The 15,151-nt window shown below is 47.5% G+C and overlaps 1 protein-coding gene across 2 annotated transcripts in view; it reads right to left on the reverse strand.

Annotated features, from left to right (window-relative positions):
• The window catches only part of LOC122917438 (stimulated by retinoic acid gene 6 protein-like), a 49,471-nt gene that overhangs the window by 20,039 nt on the left and 14,281 nt on the right, over positions 1–15,151 (reverse strand). For both annotated transcript variants that reach the window (XM_044265302.1, XM_044265301.1), the window contains exons 4-9: positions 12,910–13,040; positions 7,330–7,450; positions 6,357–6,402; positions 3,740–3,868; positions 2,542–2,612; positions 890–1,001 (exon numbers count right to left, since the gene is read on the reverse strand). In XM_044265302.1, the coding sequence (XP_044121237.1) occupies positions 890–1,001; positions 2,542–2,612; positions 3,740–3,868; positions 6,357–6,402; positions 7,330–7,450; positions 12,910–13,040 (610 nt within the window). The remainder of the gene's footprint in view (positions 1–889; positions 1,002–2,541; positions 2,613–3,739; positions 3,869–6,356; positions 6,403–7,329; positions 7,451–12,909; positions 13,041–15,151) is intronic.

The raw sequence follows: 15,151 nt of genomic DNA on the forward strand, positions 1-15,151 counted from the left end.
CCTTCAGGAGTTTTTTTTGTTGATTCTTTTAGATTTTCTACATACAAAATCATGCCATCTGTGAACAAAGACATTTTAACTTCTCCCTTCCCAATCAGTATAGCTCTTATTTCCTTTTCTTGTCTTACCTAGCTAGGATTTCCTAAGTTAATGTTGAGCAGTGAGGGAGAACAGTCTTGCCTTCTTCCTGATCTTGGTGGGAAAGCTTCTAACTTCTCACCATGAAGTATGATGTTAGCTGTAGATTTGTTGATATTCTTTATCATATTGAAAAAGATCCCCTCTATGACTAAGTTGCTGAAAAATTTTCTCATGAACTGGTATTGGATTTTGTTAAATGCTTTTTCTGCATCCATTAATATGATCATGTGGTTTTTCTTTCAGTTACTGATATGATTGATTACATTAATTTTGCTATTGTACCTTTTCATATCTGAGATAAATCCCACTTTGTTGTGGTGTATAATTCTTTTCAGACATTGCTAGATTTTATTTGCTCCGTTCCATTGTGGTTCTCCTACTCACCTGTCTGTCTCCAATTTTAGGGGCAATGGTTTGCACCATGACTTCTCTTTCCTTATGCATTTAAGAAGAACTATTGATTTTTCAGTTTGTTCAGGTTTTTACTTGTTGTTAGGATAGAGTGGCATCTTGTAGACTCTTTACACAGAATTGATAACCAGAAGCCTCCATAAATTATTCAATTATATTTATTAGTAATATTTGCCATGTGGGTGAAAGTATCCTTGGAGTAAAAATGGTAGGGGTCAAAATCTTGTTCTTCTTTGATTTACAGAGATTCAGTTTTGACCTAGCTTTTAAAGAATATCCCCTGCCCTAACCCCACCCCACTTATGAAACAGAAAAGGATTTGTTCAGATCTACTTACAAGGTACAGGCATATGAAAGCCAACACCGTGGTTCCAATCATTCTGCTTGGGAACTGAAAGCAGGGATCCCACTCATAGATTCTGGTTTGGAACCAGGACTTTTTAGTCTCCCTGTGAATGAATAACAAGGAAAGAGAGGCTGTGGTTGATAGCAAATGCCCAATCCTTCTGAAAATAAACTTATTGCCGCTGCTTCATCTTGGAATGCAGGGAAGAGAAAAAACACTGATAGATCCCAGTTTTCATTCTCCCCTCATTCTTAAGAACAGAGACTGTTTTACTCAATACAGCAATTCAGCAGACTAAAGGGCTATGGCTTCTGACTCTTACAGCTAAGACTGGAAGACCAAGCAAGGGCTGATCAGATGTGATCACAGTGTGGCATGACATTTTGGGGAAGGTGCTGAGTTAGAATTGACACAGCTGGGAGGGACCCCACTGCCTTTCCTTCTTTTCTCCTGCCTGGCGTCTGAAATGCAGACATGGTGGCTGGTCCAAGCTGGAGCCTGACCAGCATCTACCTTGGACGTGGACAGCCTTCATGATGACAATCACTAAGAATGGCAGCCGAAAGACAGGTGATCAGCAAACTTCCATGGAGGGCAGTGTGGGGTCAGTATGAACTGCCTGCCTGCAGAATTCTTTTACATGAAAAAGAAAGAAATCTCCCTCTTGTGTGTCCCACTGTTGTTTTCCATTTTCTGCTACACGTGAGCAAATGTAGTTCTAACAAAAGTATGAGCCTTGCCATTGTATGACCTTGGACTAGCCACATCCCTTCTTCGGGGCACATCCCCTTGTATATGGTGGCAGTGGCAGGGATAGGTCACTGAAGACCAGGTGCTTTTGCTTGGCCATGAGCTATGTCTTCTTATATTGGTAGGAGCACAGCAGGCTTTCTCTGGGAACCTGCTCCTTCCCATCAGTCCTAGTGGTTAAGTGAGCCTGAACAACATCCTAGTTCCAATGGTGAATGTGTGACCGGCTTAACAATCCATTTACTCTAATTGCCTAGCCACAGGGATTGGTTTTGGAAAGAAGTGTAGTCCCATGTGATCCAATGAATCACAATGGGAGTTTGGTTTGAATTTTTTTTTATTTTTTTTTCCAATTTATTTATTTTCAGAAAAACAGTATTCATTATTTTTTCACCACACCCAGTGCTCCATGCAAGCCGTGCCCTCTATAATACCCACCACCTGGTACCCCAACCTCCCACCCCCCCCCGCCACTTCAAACCCCTCAGGTTTGAATTATTAGAAAGGAAAATTTCTTTTTCCTATGAGGTTAAACCAAGAGGGTATAAGCTTAGAGATTCTGGGGACCACCACTGGGAGGAAACCCCCCTCACTACAAGGCTAACATAGATCAAAGCAGAGCTAAGAGAAAATGAGGGAACTTTCCCTGGTTCTTTTATCAGTGAAGCCACTGGATCAATAGCCATCTGAGCTGACCGCCTCTACACTTTCAGTTATGGGAGGCCATACACTTCCTTCTTCTCTTAAATCTAGTTTGAGTTGAGTTTCTGCCATTAGCCAACAAGAGTACTGACTACTCTGTGCCCTTCCAGGCATCTCAGGGGCTGCCACACCTCAGGGCTCTTCCACACTGGTGGACATGGAGGGGTGAATGGGGGTACCCCATGGCTTACTGCAGGGGGGGCTTCCTCAGGAGACGTTTGACATGTTCCGCCTGGTGAACTTCCAGAAACGGCTTTTCTTCCTGTGAGAAAAGAGACAGATGTATGCTGGGGTTCAAAAATCCTCGTGACAGGCTCTTGTCACAGAGGCCAGGAATCTGGGTCAAGTTGTTCTTCTGGGTAGAGCACAGTGGTTAAGAGAGAGCCTCAGCAACCGAGCTCTCTGGCTGTGGTTCCTGCTCTGCTCCAGACCAGCGACATGACCTCGGGCGATGCAACCCACCTCCCCGGGTCCGAGTTTCCTCACACAGAACTGGAGCAGTGAGAATAGTGCCTCCTGGGTATTTTTTTTAAGATTTTATTTATTTATTTGACAGACAGAGATCACAAGTAGGCAGAGAGGCAAGCAGAGAGAGAGGGGGAAGCAGGCTCCCCACTGAGCAGAGAGCCCAGTGTGGGGCTTGATCCCAGGACCCTGAGATCATGACCTGAGCTGAAGGCAGAGGCTTTAACCCACTGAGCCACCCAGGCACCTCCTCCTGGGTATATACCCCAAAGATACAAATGCAGTGATCCGAAGGGGCACATGCACCCCAATGTTTATAGCAGCAGTGTCCACAATAGTCAAACTATGGAAAGAACCTAGATGTCCATCAACAGATGAATGGATAAAGATGTGGTATATATATATATATATATATACACATACATACATATATACAATGGAATACTATGCAGCCATCAAAAGAAACGAAATCTTGCCATTTACAATGAGGTGGATGGAGCTAGAGCATATTATGCTAAGCAAGATAAGTCAGAGAAAGACAATTATCATATGATCTCCCTGATATGAGGAATTTCAGAGGCAGGGTGGGGGGCCATGCGGGGAAGGGAGGGAAAAATGAAACAAGATGGGATCGGGAGGGAGACAAACCATAAGAGGCTCTTAATCTCACAAAACAAACTTAGGGTTGCTGGGGCCTGGGTGGGGAGGGATAGGGTGACTGGGTGACGGACATTGGGGCATTCGGGAGGGTATATGCTATGGTGAGTGCTGTGAGTTGTGTAAGCCTGACGATTCACAGGCCTGTACCCCTGATGCAAATAATACATTGTATGTTAATTTAAAAAAAAATAGCGCCTCCCTCCCGGGGTGGTTGTGCAGACCAGACCCACGGGGACATACACAGGACTCCTACTCAGTACTCACCGTCTGCAGCTCCCAGCCCAGGTGCACCCTCAGAGATTTGACAAACATGTGCAGGAAGCGGCCCAGCAGGAAGGCCAGGCACAGCAACGAGGGCCAGTAGAAGAGGACCGTCTCGAACCTCCCCAAAAACTGCAACCAAAACAGAGCAAGGTGCGGGCTATCGCTGGGCCAGGGCCAGGACACCAGTGAGGCTGTGGCCGAGGATCTGCCTGCCCCGGCCGCACCCACCAAGCCCACTCTCTCAGAGCTGGGCAGCCAGGGGTCCATCTCTGCTCCCCTAGCCCCCCACTGTGGCACCTGCCATGGCCTACAGCCCAGCAGCTCTGGGTATGAGTCCTAATATTCCCATTTTATTTTATACAAAGGGCTTTCATGGCTTCTGTTCAGGAATTAAATATTGCTTTCAGAAAATACAACAGTGGGGGAGAGAAAGAGGGGTGAAGAGGGAACAGGACAGAAGAGGGGTGAAGACAGGACAGGAGAGGAGAAAAGAGGGAGAGAGTAGAGAGAGAAGGAAGAATGGAAAGAGAAGGAAGAAAAGGAAGGAATGAAAGGAGGGAGGCGGAGAGGGAAGGAAGGAAGGGAGGGAAGGAAGGGAAGGCACAAAGGAAGAAGGAAGGATGGTGGAAGGGAGGACAGGGAGGAAGGAAGGCCCCATAACTGCCATCATGCTGACAGCAACACAAGTTCCCAAGTACAGATCTCTCAAGATGGTTCATAGTTTATCTGTGATTTTAGTTTCATTTTAATCACACACACACACACACACACTGTAAATTTTTTTCACTGTTTCAGGACAAGAAATATTGTGACTTATCTTTCACAATTTAGAGGTTGGTTTTGTGGAATTTTTAAAAAAGATTTATCTATTTATTTCAGACACAAAGGGAGTATGTGTGTGTGAGCAGGGGTAGGGGCAGAGGGAGAGGGAGAAGGAGAGAATCCCAACCAGACTCCCTGCCCAGTACAGAGCTGGACACAGGGCTCCATCCCACGACCCCCCAAGATCATGACCCAAGCTGAAATCAAGAGCTGGCAGTTCAGCTGTCTGAGCCACCCAGGCGTCCCAGTTTTCTGTGTTTCCACAGAAAAAAAAAAAAAAAAACCCATGGGGAGCTGGGTTTTGATGTCGTGCTATTCAGGTGGACAGAAGCATGCTGAGATGTGGGGGCTCTTGTCTCCCCCTCCTCCTCCTCTCTAATGTCTGTTCCCTGCTTACGCATCAGACATCACCACTACCGATATTCCCGTGTCTTCCCTCTGTATCCAGCCTTACATCTCTATCATAAACTGAAATTATACCAAATACATAGGTCTGTATACATCATAATCAGCTACCCACATGCTCATAAATTATTTGCATACGTCACTCTTCATGCTGCATAACAGTGCATTATTTACATGAACCAACTTTGAAGTTTCTCCTAATTTTTGACTTTTTAGACTCTTCCTATGTCTCATTTTTATATATTATGTTTCCATGAATACATTTCAGAACATGAGACGAAATCTTTATTATTACCCTAGCCTGGATTCCAGGCCCATGATTTTTAACCCGTAAGTCCCATTAGCCCCTGAGCCTCATTTTCTCATCAGTGAACCGGGGACAGCTCCCACAGACAGCCTTCAAAGGGCCTCAAAGTGCCTTGAACTCTGCAATCGTTAATCTGGGGGGGGCTGAGCCTCAAACAATGAGCACACAGCAGTTCTTAACATTAGTGATTCTGAGTAGAGAGGTAAAACCCTGCCCTCTCCCTTAATTAACCATGAATATTTCAAATTTCAGAAGAACCTCGGAAGCCTGAAAGCTCTCCAAGATACTGGAGTAAATGCTGGGGATCTGGAATCTCCGGCACTGTGAGCAGGGTGGAGGACATCTTTTTGGGCAGAGGTGTGCTAGAATGTTCTTAATCCCAGCACAGAGATGCAGAGGGAAAGCCTGGTCCCCAAACTCGTTTTCTAGTCCAGCTCCCCCAGATTCCCTTCTTCACACCCTCTAGTCCCCCAAGGTGAGTGAAGCCCAGGAGAGACCTTGGCAAGGCTCCCATCAGCTCCAGTGGCCCGCTGGTGCTCCCCCCACCTGCCTAGTCACCCTTCTAGATGCAGCGTGACACTGTCTTTCATCTTGCTCCTTTTCCTCACATACAAGGCCAAACAGATGAACCAGTTCCCTCCGGTTCCAACCTGGCATGGTCAACCCAGAGGGTTCATCCAGTCCAACTTCCCATTTTCCAGACAGAGAAAGTGAGGCTACATGAAGGAATTGAAAGAAATGAGCTTTGGAGTCAGCCAGATCTGGTCTCAACTCTCGAATCTGCTATTTCTGAAGAGTTACTTAATACACTTGGCCTCCGTTTCCTCACCTGTGAAACAGGTCTGCTGAGAGGCTCCTCACCTCGAGGGGCTGCTGTGAACATGAACTGAGAGGACTCTGTGAATGAGCGCCTTGATGAGCGTAAGATGTACAAATGGAAGCACCATGAATGGTTCCAACTCTCCTTCCGTTCACACGGGTAACTGAAGCCCAGAGAGTGGCAGGGGCTTGTCCAATGTCACACAGCAAACTGGTCACAGGGACAGGACTGAATACTCTAAACTTAGCTCAGCAGGGACTCACCTGTCCGTGGGGACACTCTGTGATATAAAGGACGGTGACAGCAAACCTACAGGACACAAACAGGTTTGGGGTACTGTGGCTGCCGCCTGCATAGCCTGCGGGAAGAAGCCCAGATTCCATCAGCCTGGAACTCCCTCCCCTTCCCCTCCTCCTTGGGAGGGCTGGTGCTCAGGCCTCTGTGTCCCTCCCTCCCAGATCACCCACCCTGCTTATGCTCAAGTACGGGCACCAAATTCATCTCACGTGCGCTCAGATCGACACAATTCTTGGTCTGCATCTGTGGGGTAGACAATCCATGAAGGATGGACTTGTATGTCCCACCGGATCAAGTCAGGGACAGTAGTCCACAGGGGCAACAGCACGGTACAGACCAAGAGGCCAGAACACATGATCCACAGGGACTGGCCTGTTCTCCCTTGTGTTCCCAGGCTCCAAGCAGGGATATGATAGGGTGTTTGCCAAGGGAGTAAGCGGGTGGGTGAAGAGGCACAGGAGCCCGGCATGAGCGGTGGTGTGTGCTGGAGACTGTGCGGGATGGAGAGACAGGGGAGGCCTGCCTGCAGTGCCCTGAACATCAAGCTGAGGTGCACGGACTTTCTGCTGCGCTCCCAGGGGAGACAAGACAGCACAGAGAAGAAGCATCCAAATGGGACACCTACATGCGCCCCACCAGGACTCTGGGCAGTTTCCGGAAACGAAGTCTGCTCCATCGCTGACTTCGGGGAACATTCTGATCACAAGTGGCTTGTGAAGCAGAAAGCACAGTGGACCGATCTTCCGCAGCCTGACGTGCGGTCCCACAGACAAGCCCCAGTGGGACTGCGACCTGTCACCGGACCCGCCCATCTTGAGCCTCGGGTCTGGGCAAAGAGGCCCTCCATGTGGAGTTCCCAAGTTACCCCCAGCCCTTTGTCCAGAGGTCAGCCACAGCCGAAGCAGTCACAGGAAGGCAGGCAGGCGGCGTCCATCTTACCAGATCAGAGAGTAGCTGAAGCCGAGGACGGAGCTGAGCAGCTGGAACTCCGACGAGAGGCAGGCGAAGAAGGGGAAGTGGGACAGGCCGACTTCCATGCCCCCAATCAGCAGCACAAAGGCTGGGAGAGACAGAGCGAGAGATGCCGTGAGTCCTCTTCTCACGGGCTCGGCGTGTCCCACCATGGAAGCGATGGGGCTTTATAGGGACTTTGGGTCGCAGGCCTCAGGACCCAAGGAGATGAGAGGACAAGCCCCAGCTCCGCAAGGAGGAATGCGGGAATGTCTTTCCCTCTTGCAAATGACGCTTCCTGGGACCTCTTCCATGCCAGGCACTGGCTACGTATTGAGATGGAGAAGACCTGGCCCCTGCTTTTGGCCAGCTCACAGTGTGAGGTACAGACAGGCCACGTAAAGGGACAAACAGAAACGACCAAGAGTAAAGCACTGGAAGTGGACCACGGCAACACAAAGCGAGGTGATGGATGTGCACAAAGCCTCGTGTAACCACCCTGTCCTAGATGAGGTGATGATGATATTCTTTCTGCCACTGACTAGCTCTTAGAGGGTTTAACAGGGTCCAGGAAAATCTAATCATGCAAGATGATCTTTACGAAGTATCTGCTTTAAACCGGGTCCAGAGCCAGGCACTAAGGCTACAGGAGGAATGAACTAGCTTCTTGCTTTGAGATGCTTGCTGTCTAGTAGAGAAGACAGGGAGGAAGGTAAGTAGTGTGTTAACAGAGGCATAGTCAATCTGCTGTGGGTACAAGAAGTGGAAGCCACTGACTTCACCTGACATCCTGATCAGGGAAGGCTTCCTGGAGGTGGTGACATTTAGCAAGGCCAGGAAATACAAGCAGGCGTTTGTAAGATGGAGAGGAGAAGGGAAGGAAGGGAATTCCTCACTCAGAGAATGGGAAGGAAATGGCCAGTGGGGCTGGTCAGTATTTATGTGCATGTGAGGGGTGGGTGGTCAGCAGGATAGGACCATATATGAGGAAGAATTTTGGGGAGGAAAGAAGCCCCAAGAGCATAATTTTGTAATTTTTGCAATCAGACAGGGCAACTAAGACGGCAAAACTAAACCCGGAGCAAACATCTACCAGAAATCTGGGTCTCGAGGCCCTTTGGTCTCGACATCTGAATACGTGGAAGTAGAGGAAGGCGATGGGATGTCTGAAGGCCCGAGAACAGAACAGCCCCAATCTGCCAGCAGACACAAGACACCGAAGCTGAAATCCCAGCTGAAAGCCGACTAGGTGACAAAGGCTGCAAATCACTGGTGAGAAAAACCCTTTGGCCCTGACCTCGCTCTGCAGACTATCTCAGGCCGCTCCCACCACCCAGCCCCCATGGAGGCGGTCTGCAGACCCGTAAGACTCTAAAGCGAGAGGGAGAGGAACGTTAGGAGCTGGGAAACCGTGGGCCCAGACGCCAGCGGAGGGAAGAAGCTGACTGGGGAAGGTGACTCGGGGTATTAGGAGGATACAGCTCTATGATCACTTTGTGACAACAGAAGAGAGGGAGCTTGAGCCACGAAGCAGGAAATGATGTTTTGACCCTGCCAGCTGCTCCACAGCACTGGTCTTTAGGGACCTGCAAATCCAGACGGCAATTAGATGCTACCTCACCCATGCTGAGATGCTGTCATTGTTTTAAAAATAGAAAATACCGTTGGGGAGGGTGTGGAGAGATCGGAGCCACCACATGCTGTAGATCCATGGAGGAGAGCAGAGTCCGGACACAGATCCCTGCGTATGTGGCCGATTGATGCTGACAAAGGTCCAAAGGCAATTTTGTGGGCAAAGAACAGGTTTTTGAAATACATGGTATGGGGGAAAAAAAATGGATACCCAAAAGCAAAAAAGCAAAAACAATAACAAAAACAAAACCCTTCAGTCCTTACCTCATATGACACACAAAACATTAACAAAATGTATCATAGACCTAAGTGCAAAATATCATGATTATAAAGGTTCCAGAAAAAACACAGGAGAAGATCTAAATGACCTTAGATTAGACAAAGATTTCTTCTATGACACCATCAGCATGATCCATAAAAGAAAATGAATAAGTTAGATTTCATCAAAATTTTAAGTCAGCTTTTCAAAAGAAAGTGTTGGTAGAATGAAAACAAAAGCCACAGACTGGGAGCAAATGCAATTCAGACATTTGATAAAGGACTTACACACAGAACGAGACCTAGAACTATCAAAACTCAATAGGAAGAAAACAAAACCCCTCACTTTTGTAAATAAGGAAAGCGATCCGAACCCTTTACCAAAGAAGCTATAAGGTTAGCAAATAAGCACATGAAAATAGGCGCAATGGCCTCAGTCATCATGAAAATGCAAATTAGAACCACAATAAGACAGCACTATATGCTTCTTAGAATGGCTAAAATTAAAAAGCCTTTGCTTATTCATTTGTTTTACAGATTCTACATGTGAATAAAGTCATACAGTATTTGTCTTTCTCAGTCTGACTTACTTCACTGTACCCTCTGGGTCCATCTATGTTGTTGCAAATGGCAAGATTTCATCCTTTTTATGTCATCCTTTTTATGGCTGAGTAATATTCCTCTGTGTGCGTGTGTGTGTGTGTGTGTGTGTGTGTGTATCACAACTGCTTTATCCATTTATCGATGGGCACCTAGGTTGCTTCTATATCTTGGCTACTGTAAATAATGCTGCAATGAACACAGGGTGCTTCTATCTTTTCAGCTTAGTGTTTTCATTTTCTTTTGGTAAATGCGCAGTAGTGGAATTACTGGATCGTATAGCAATCCTATTTTTAATATTTTAGGACTCTCCCAACTATTTTCCACAGTGGCTGTACCAATTTACATTCCCACCAACAGTCCATGAAGGTTCATTTTTCTCCACATCCTCGCCAACACTTGTTATTTCTTAAATAAGCAAACAAACAAAAAGCAGAATCAGATCTATATTTACAGAGAACAAACTCATGGCTGCCAGAGAGGGGTTGCAAAATGGATGAAGGGGACTCAGAGGTTGCCGGTTATGGAAGGAAAAAGCCACAGGAATAAAAGGCACAGCATGGGGCATATAGCCAATGACATTATAATAGCGTTGTATAATGACAGATGGGAGCTACATTTGCGGTGAGCAGAGCATAACATACCGAGATGTTGAATCACTATGTTGGACACCTGAAACTAATGTAATTAAATTTTAAAAAAATTTTTTTGAGTGAGACAGTGCATGCATGAGTGGGGGTGGCAGAGAGGGGTAGAGGAGGGAGAGAGAGAATCTTTTTTTTTTTTAAACTTATTTATTATCTGAAAGTGTGATGGGGAAAGGGGAAGGGTAGAGAGAATCTTTTTTTTTAAGACTTCATTTATTTATATTTGTCAAAGAGAGAGACAGAGATAGCGAGAGAGAGCACAAACCCAGGGAGTGGCCAGCAGAAGGAGAAGCAGGCTCCCCCCGAGCCAGGAGCCCGATGCCGGACTCAATCCCAGGACACTGGGATCATGATCTGAGCCAAAGGCAGACACTTAACTCACTAAGCCACCCAGGCAACCCTGGATAGAGACAATCTTAATCAGGTTCTACCCTCAGTGTGGAGCCGGGCATGGGGCTTGATCTCACAACTCCGAGATCATGACCTGAGCCAAAATCAAGAGTCACACGCTTAGCTGACTGAACCACCTGAGGGCCCCAAAGATTATTTTTGAAAGAGACTGACTCCTTGAAACAAACTGAGGGTTTCAGAAGGCAGGAGGTGGGGGGATGGGGTAGCTGGGTGACGGGTATTAAGGACGGCACGTGATGTATGAGCACTGGGTGATATACACAACTAATGAATCACTGAACATTACATCAAACACTACTGATGTACCAGATGTTGGCTAACTGAACATAAAAAATTTAAAAAATAAAATAAAGGGCACCTGGGTGGCTCAGTGGGTTAAATCTTCTGCCTTTAGCTCAGGTCATGATCCCAGGGTCCTCGGATAGAGCTCCGAATCAGGCTCTCTGCAGGGAGTCTGCTTCCTTCTCTCTCTCTCCCTCCCTTTCTGCCTACTTGTGATTCCTGCCTGTCAAATAAATAAATAATCTTCAAAAAAAATAAAATAAAAGCTGAGAAAGAAGGGGAAAAAATAAAAAGAGACTGACAACAATATAAATTAAAAAAATAGAAAGACTGACTACGTGTTGCCAAGGATACAGAGAAGGCAGAAGTCTCGCATGCTGATGGTTGTAATCGAAAATGGAACAATCACTTTGGAAAACGGTTTGACCGTTTCATTAAAAAGTGTGATCTTCTGCATGAAGACCCAGCCATTCCACTCACAGGTATGTACCCAGGGGAAAAAATGGAAGCAGAGGTACACAAAGATTTGTGCACAAATGTTCATAGTGGCTTTATTTGCAAGAGCTAAAGACGCAAATAAATCAAATGTCCATCAAGAGGGGATGCCCCCAGGTGGGATGGCCAATTACAAGGTTTCCTACTTTTGGTTTCCGTTGAGGTTAAGGTCTCAGGGTCATGGAGTTGAGCCCCACTCAATCAGCACAGAGTCTGCTTAAGACTCTCCCTCCATCTCTTTCCCCGTCTCCTCCCCAACCCCCCCCCCTCCGGGAGCTCGCTCTCTCTCTCTCTCTGTCATGAACAAATAAATCTCATTAAAAAGAAAAAAAAAAGGTGAATGGGCACACACAAAATCTGTTTTCTCAATATAGTGTAACACCACCTGGCAATAAGAAAGAATGAATTTCTGGCACAGGTTAAAGGTATATGAATCTCAAAATAGCTATGCTGTGTGAAAGAAGATACACCAAAAATAAAAAGTACATCCTGTATAAATCCATTTATATAAAATTCTGGAAAAAGAGCAGTGATGAGGGCTGTGATGGAATAGGGTGGGAAGGAGAGATGACAAAAGGTGACAAGGAAGTTTATGGGGTTCGTTGTCTTGATTGTGGTCCAGATTTCATGGATGTCAACATTTGTCAGAACTTATCAGATTGTACACATCAAAGAGGTGTCTGGTGGCATATCATTTCAGTGTTATTTGCATTTCTCTAAAGACTAATGGGAAGCTGACAGGCATTTGCTCATACAGGCCTGGAGGCCCTGAGAGAGAACCCAGCTGGGCAGAGAGGTTTGGAGCCACTGTACTGGGATGGCCTATTCTGTAAATTAGGGTCCATCCTTCAGGGAGAACGAGAGACATGGGGAATAAAGAGGCCTCAGACCAACGGCCAAAGAAATAAGCATTGTTCTATGAGGAGGAATCCCAGGGCTTGTTGATATCAAGAAGGCAGCATGCCTAGGACTCAGGACTGAAATTTCAGGGGTAGGTGATGGTGAACCCACTTTTTAAACCTTTATTCTCTATCTGAAGGAACTCTGACTCTCCCTGGAAGAAAGCCCCACAAAAAAGCTTTGGGACCTGGCAGATGACGCATCTTCCTTGGGGAGGTTACAAGCAGGGAGGAACACTGATGGCTCATAACGTTTATCACGATCCCTGAGAACCCTAGCACGTGCTCTCTGAAAGCAAGACTTGCCACAGCAAAATTCCCAGCCGGTATGCGGCAGCCCTTACCTTGGGCCCACTGTGGGATCTGCAGGGGCTGGTAGCCTTCTGAGAACAAGAACATAACCTTATTGGCTGTGGCCCCAAAGGCGATTCCATAGGACCATCGGTTACTAAAGGTGCCCACGAAGTCCAGAGGTCTGTGAAGGAGGGAAACAGCTCGTGAGACCAAACCACGGCTCCGTCCAACAGTTCACCTCCAAATTATCGGTCCTACCCTGAGGAGGGATTATTGGGTGGTGAATTTTTCATTTCAACTGACTTTTTCCTGAGACCCTCAGGGCCAGTTCTTGGGGTAAATGGGGATTCAGGGTACGGAAGTGAGGAAGACCAAAATCTTTGCCCTTGAGGAGCTCCAAGTCCTGGGGAGGAGAATGGGAAAGGGACACAAGCAAGGACACTAATAACCATGAGAACAAACAAAATAGGATGAGTTTCATCTATGAGAGACACGGGCAGTGTGACTCAAGAGACCAAAACAAGGACTATGTGCTTGACAGGCCTAGGGGAGCCTGCCCTGTGCCCGGCTGCTAGGAGAGCCCCCACATCCCTGGAGAGGCCTGGGTAGCATTGGCCATGCGGGTTCCACACAAGAATACCTTCCCGGCCACAGCCGAATGGACCAGGGGTGACCACCTGACCCTGGGTGGGCCAGTCAGATGCCTGGTCTTGGATTTTGGGCTTCTAACCCTGAGGACATGGGCCAGTCAGCTGTTAAAATTCTGTTCTGGAAAGTTATGCCACGTTGGGATCAGAGCGGGTGCTCGAGGCAAATGGAGGTTTTAGGGAAGGAAGGATCCTAAATCAGATGATAAAAGCAGACAGCAGGGGACAATAATAAAATGGTCTGAGGGGCTCTCGTGACACAGGGAGGCAAGCAGAGAATTAGTCTCCCAGAGATGACCATCACAGGAGACCAGTGGCCATGAGGCTGGCCTTGCCAGATTCTGTGAAATCTCTGTAACTTTATAAAAACCCTTTATTTCCCTTCCACAAAAACAAGATTTATAGGATGTCTGTTTCTTCTAACCAAAATAGCTCTGTCCAGATCAAGGTAAGCAACTGCATCTGGAAAAAAGAGAGGACCTTCCCGTCAAAGGGCCATCTGAAGCAAGTTTTGATGAAAACACTGGGAGCGATGCATGGAGGCAGGGACCTGGGGCCAGGGTCTGGATCTCACCTCCTGCCCCTTTAGTCTTACTCATCCTGCCCTTCAAGGCCCAGCTCAAGGAGCACCTCTTCTGAAAAGCACCCCCACCCCCGCACCTATCACCCAGATCCCTCCCAGAAGGCCCACCTAGGTGCTGCCTTGCCTGTGTCCCCTCAGCCTTAAGGGCATGTCCGTGTTTCACACACTACTGCTTGTCTAGAAAACTCTATGCTCCAAGGGGTGGGCACCTAATACAAGCTCTTGTGGGAGTGGGTGCTCAGTGCACGTTCACCAACACCCGTTCTGTGGACGGGAACCGAATTCAGTCAGTCCCACCTGTGGTACCTCAGAGATATGTGAGACTGTTTCCAGATCCTTCAGACAGATGGCAGCCCCCGCTCTGCTTATGGAAGCGACACCGTGGGTGGCAAATGAAGAACTGCTTGGCAAACTGGTGTGCCACGCACAAGTGAGGGGCTTCTGATGCGTGAAGACAGTAGGCCTGACAGAACTCCTCAGAAAAGCGGGGGTTTTAGTGGGAAAGTGGCCAGGGAGCAAGCAGGCAGTGCCTTTACCAATTGAAGTCGAAGCAGCAGTTCAACATGACCCATACGGAGCTCCTGCTTCTTAAAAAGTCCCACACCAGCCCCGCCTGTCAGATGCCCAGGGCCGAGTCTGGCTCTGCACCTCAAACAGTGGGGCTCAGGCCTGGCTTCTTGGGAGCAACTGACCCCTTCAGTGGGTGCTTTCCAGAATGAGTCTGCTCATTCTGAGCAGCCAGAGCTGGCACAGGGCCTTCCTATGTCACCCTGAAGCCGTAGGTCACTGCTAGCCTTGGTCTCTATACCCTGCTTCCTCTCCCTTCACCACAGCCCAAGGTGGAGACCTTAGTGTGTTTGTACATTCGAGCCTTCTTAGGCTCCAGCACCGGCAGAATCAGAGCAAATATCAGGCAGACCTCAGAGAAAGCTCTCGTCACTTGTTAGCTATGTGGACTTGGGCTGTCATCTATGACCTGAGGATAAGCACCTCCAGCACACTAGGTCAGCAAGAGAGTTCATCCAAGTAATGCAAGCAAAGCAAATGGTTCAGTGCCTGGGT

Source organism: Neovison vison, chromosome 9, assembly GCF_020171115.1.
Source record: "Neovison vison isolate M4711 chromosome 9, ASM_NN_V1, whole genome shotgun sequence".
Taxonomy (NCBI): domain Eukaryota; kingdom Metazoa; phylum Chordata; class Mammalia; order Carnivora; family Mustelidae; genus Neogale; species Neogale vison.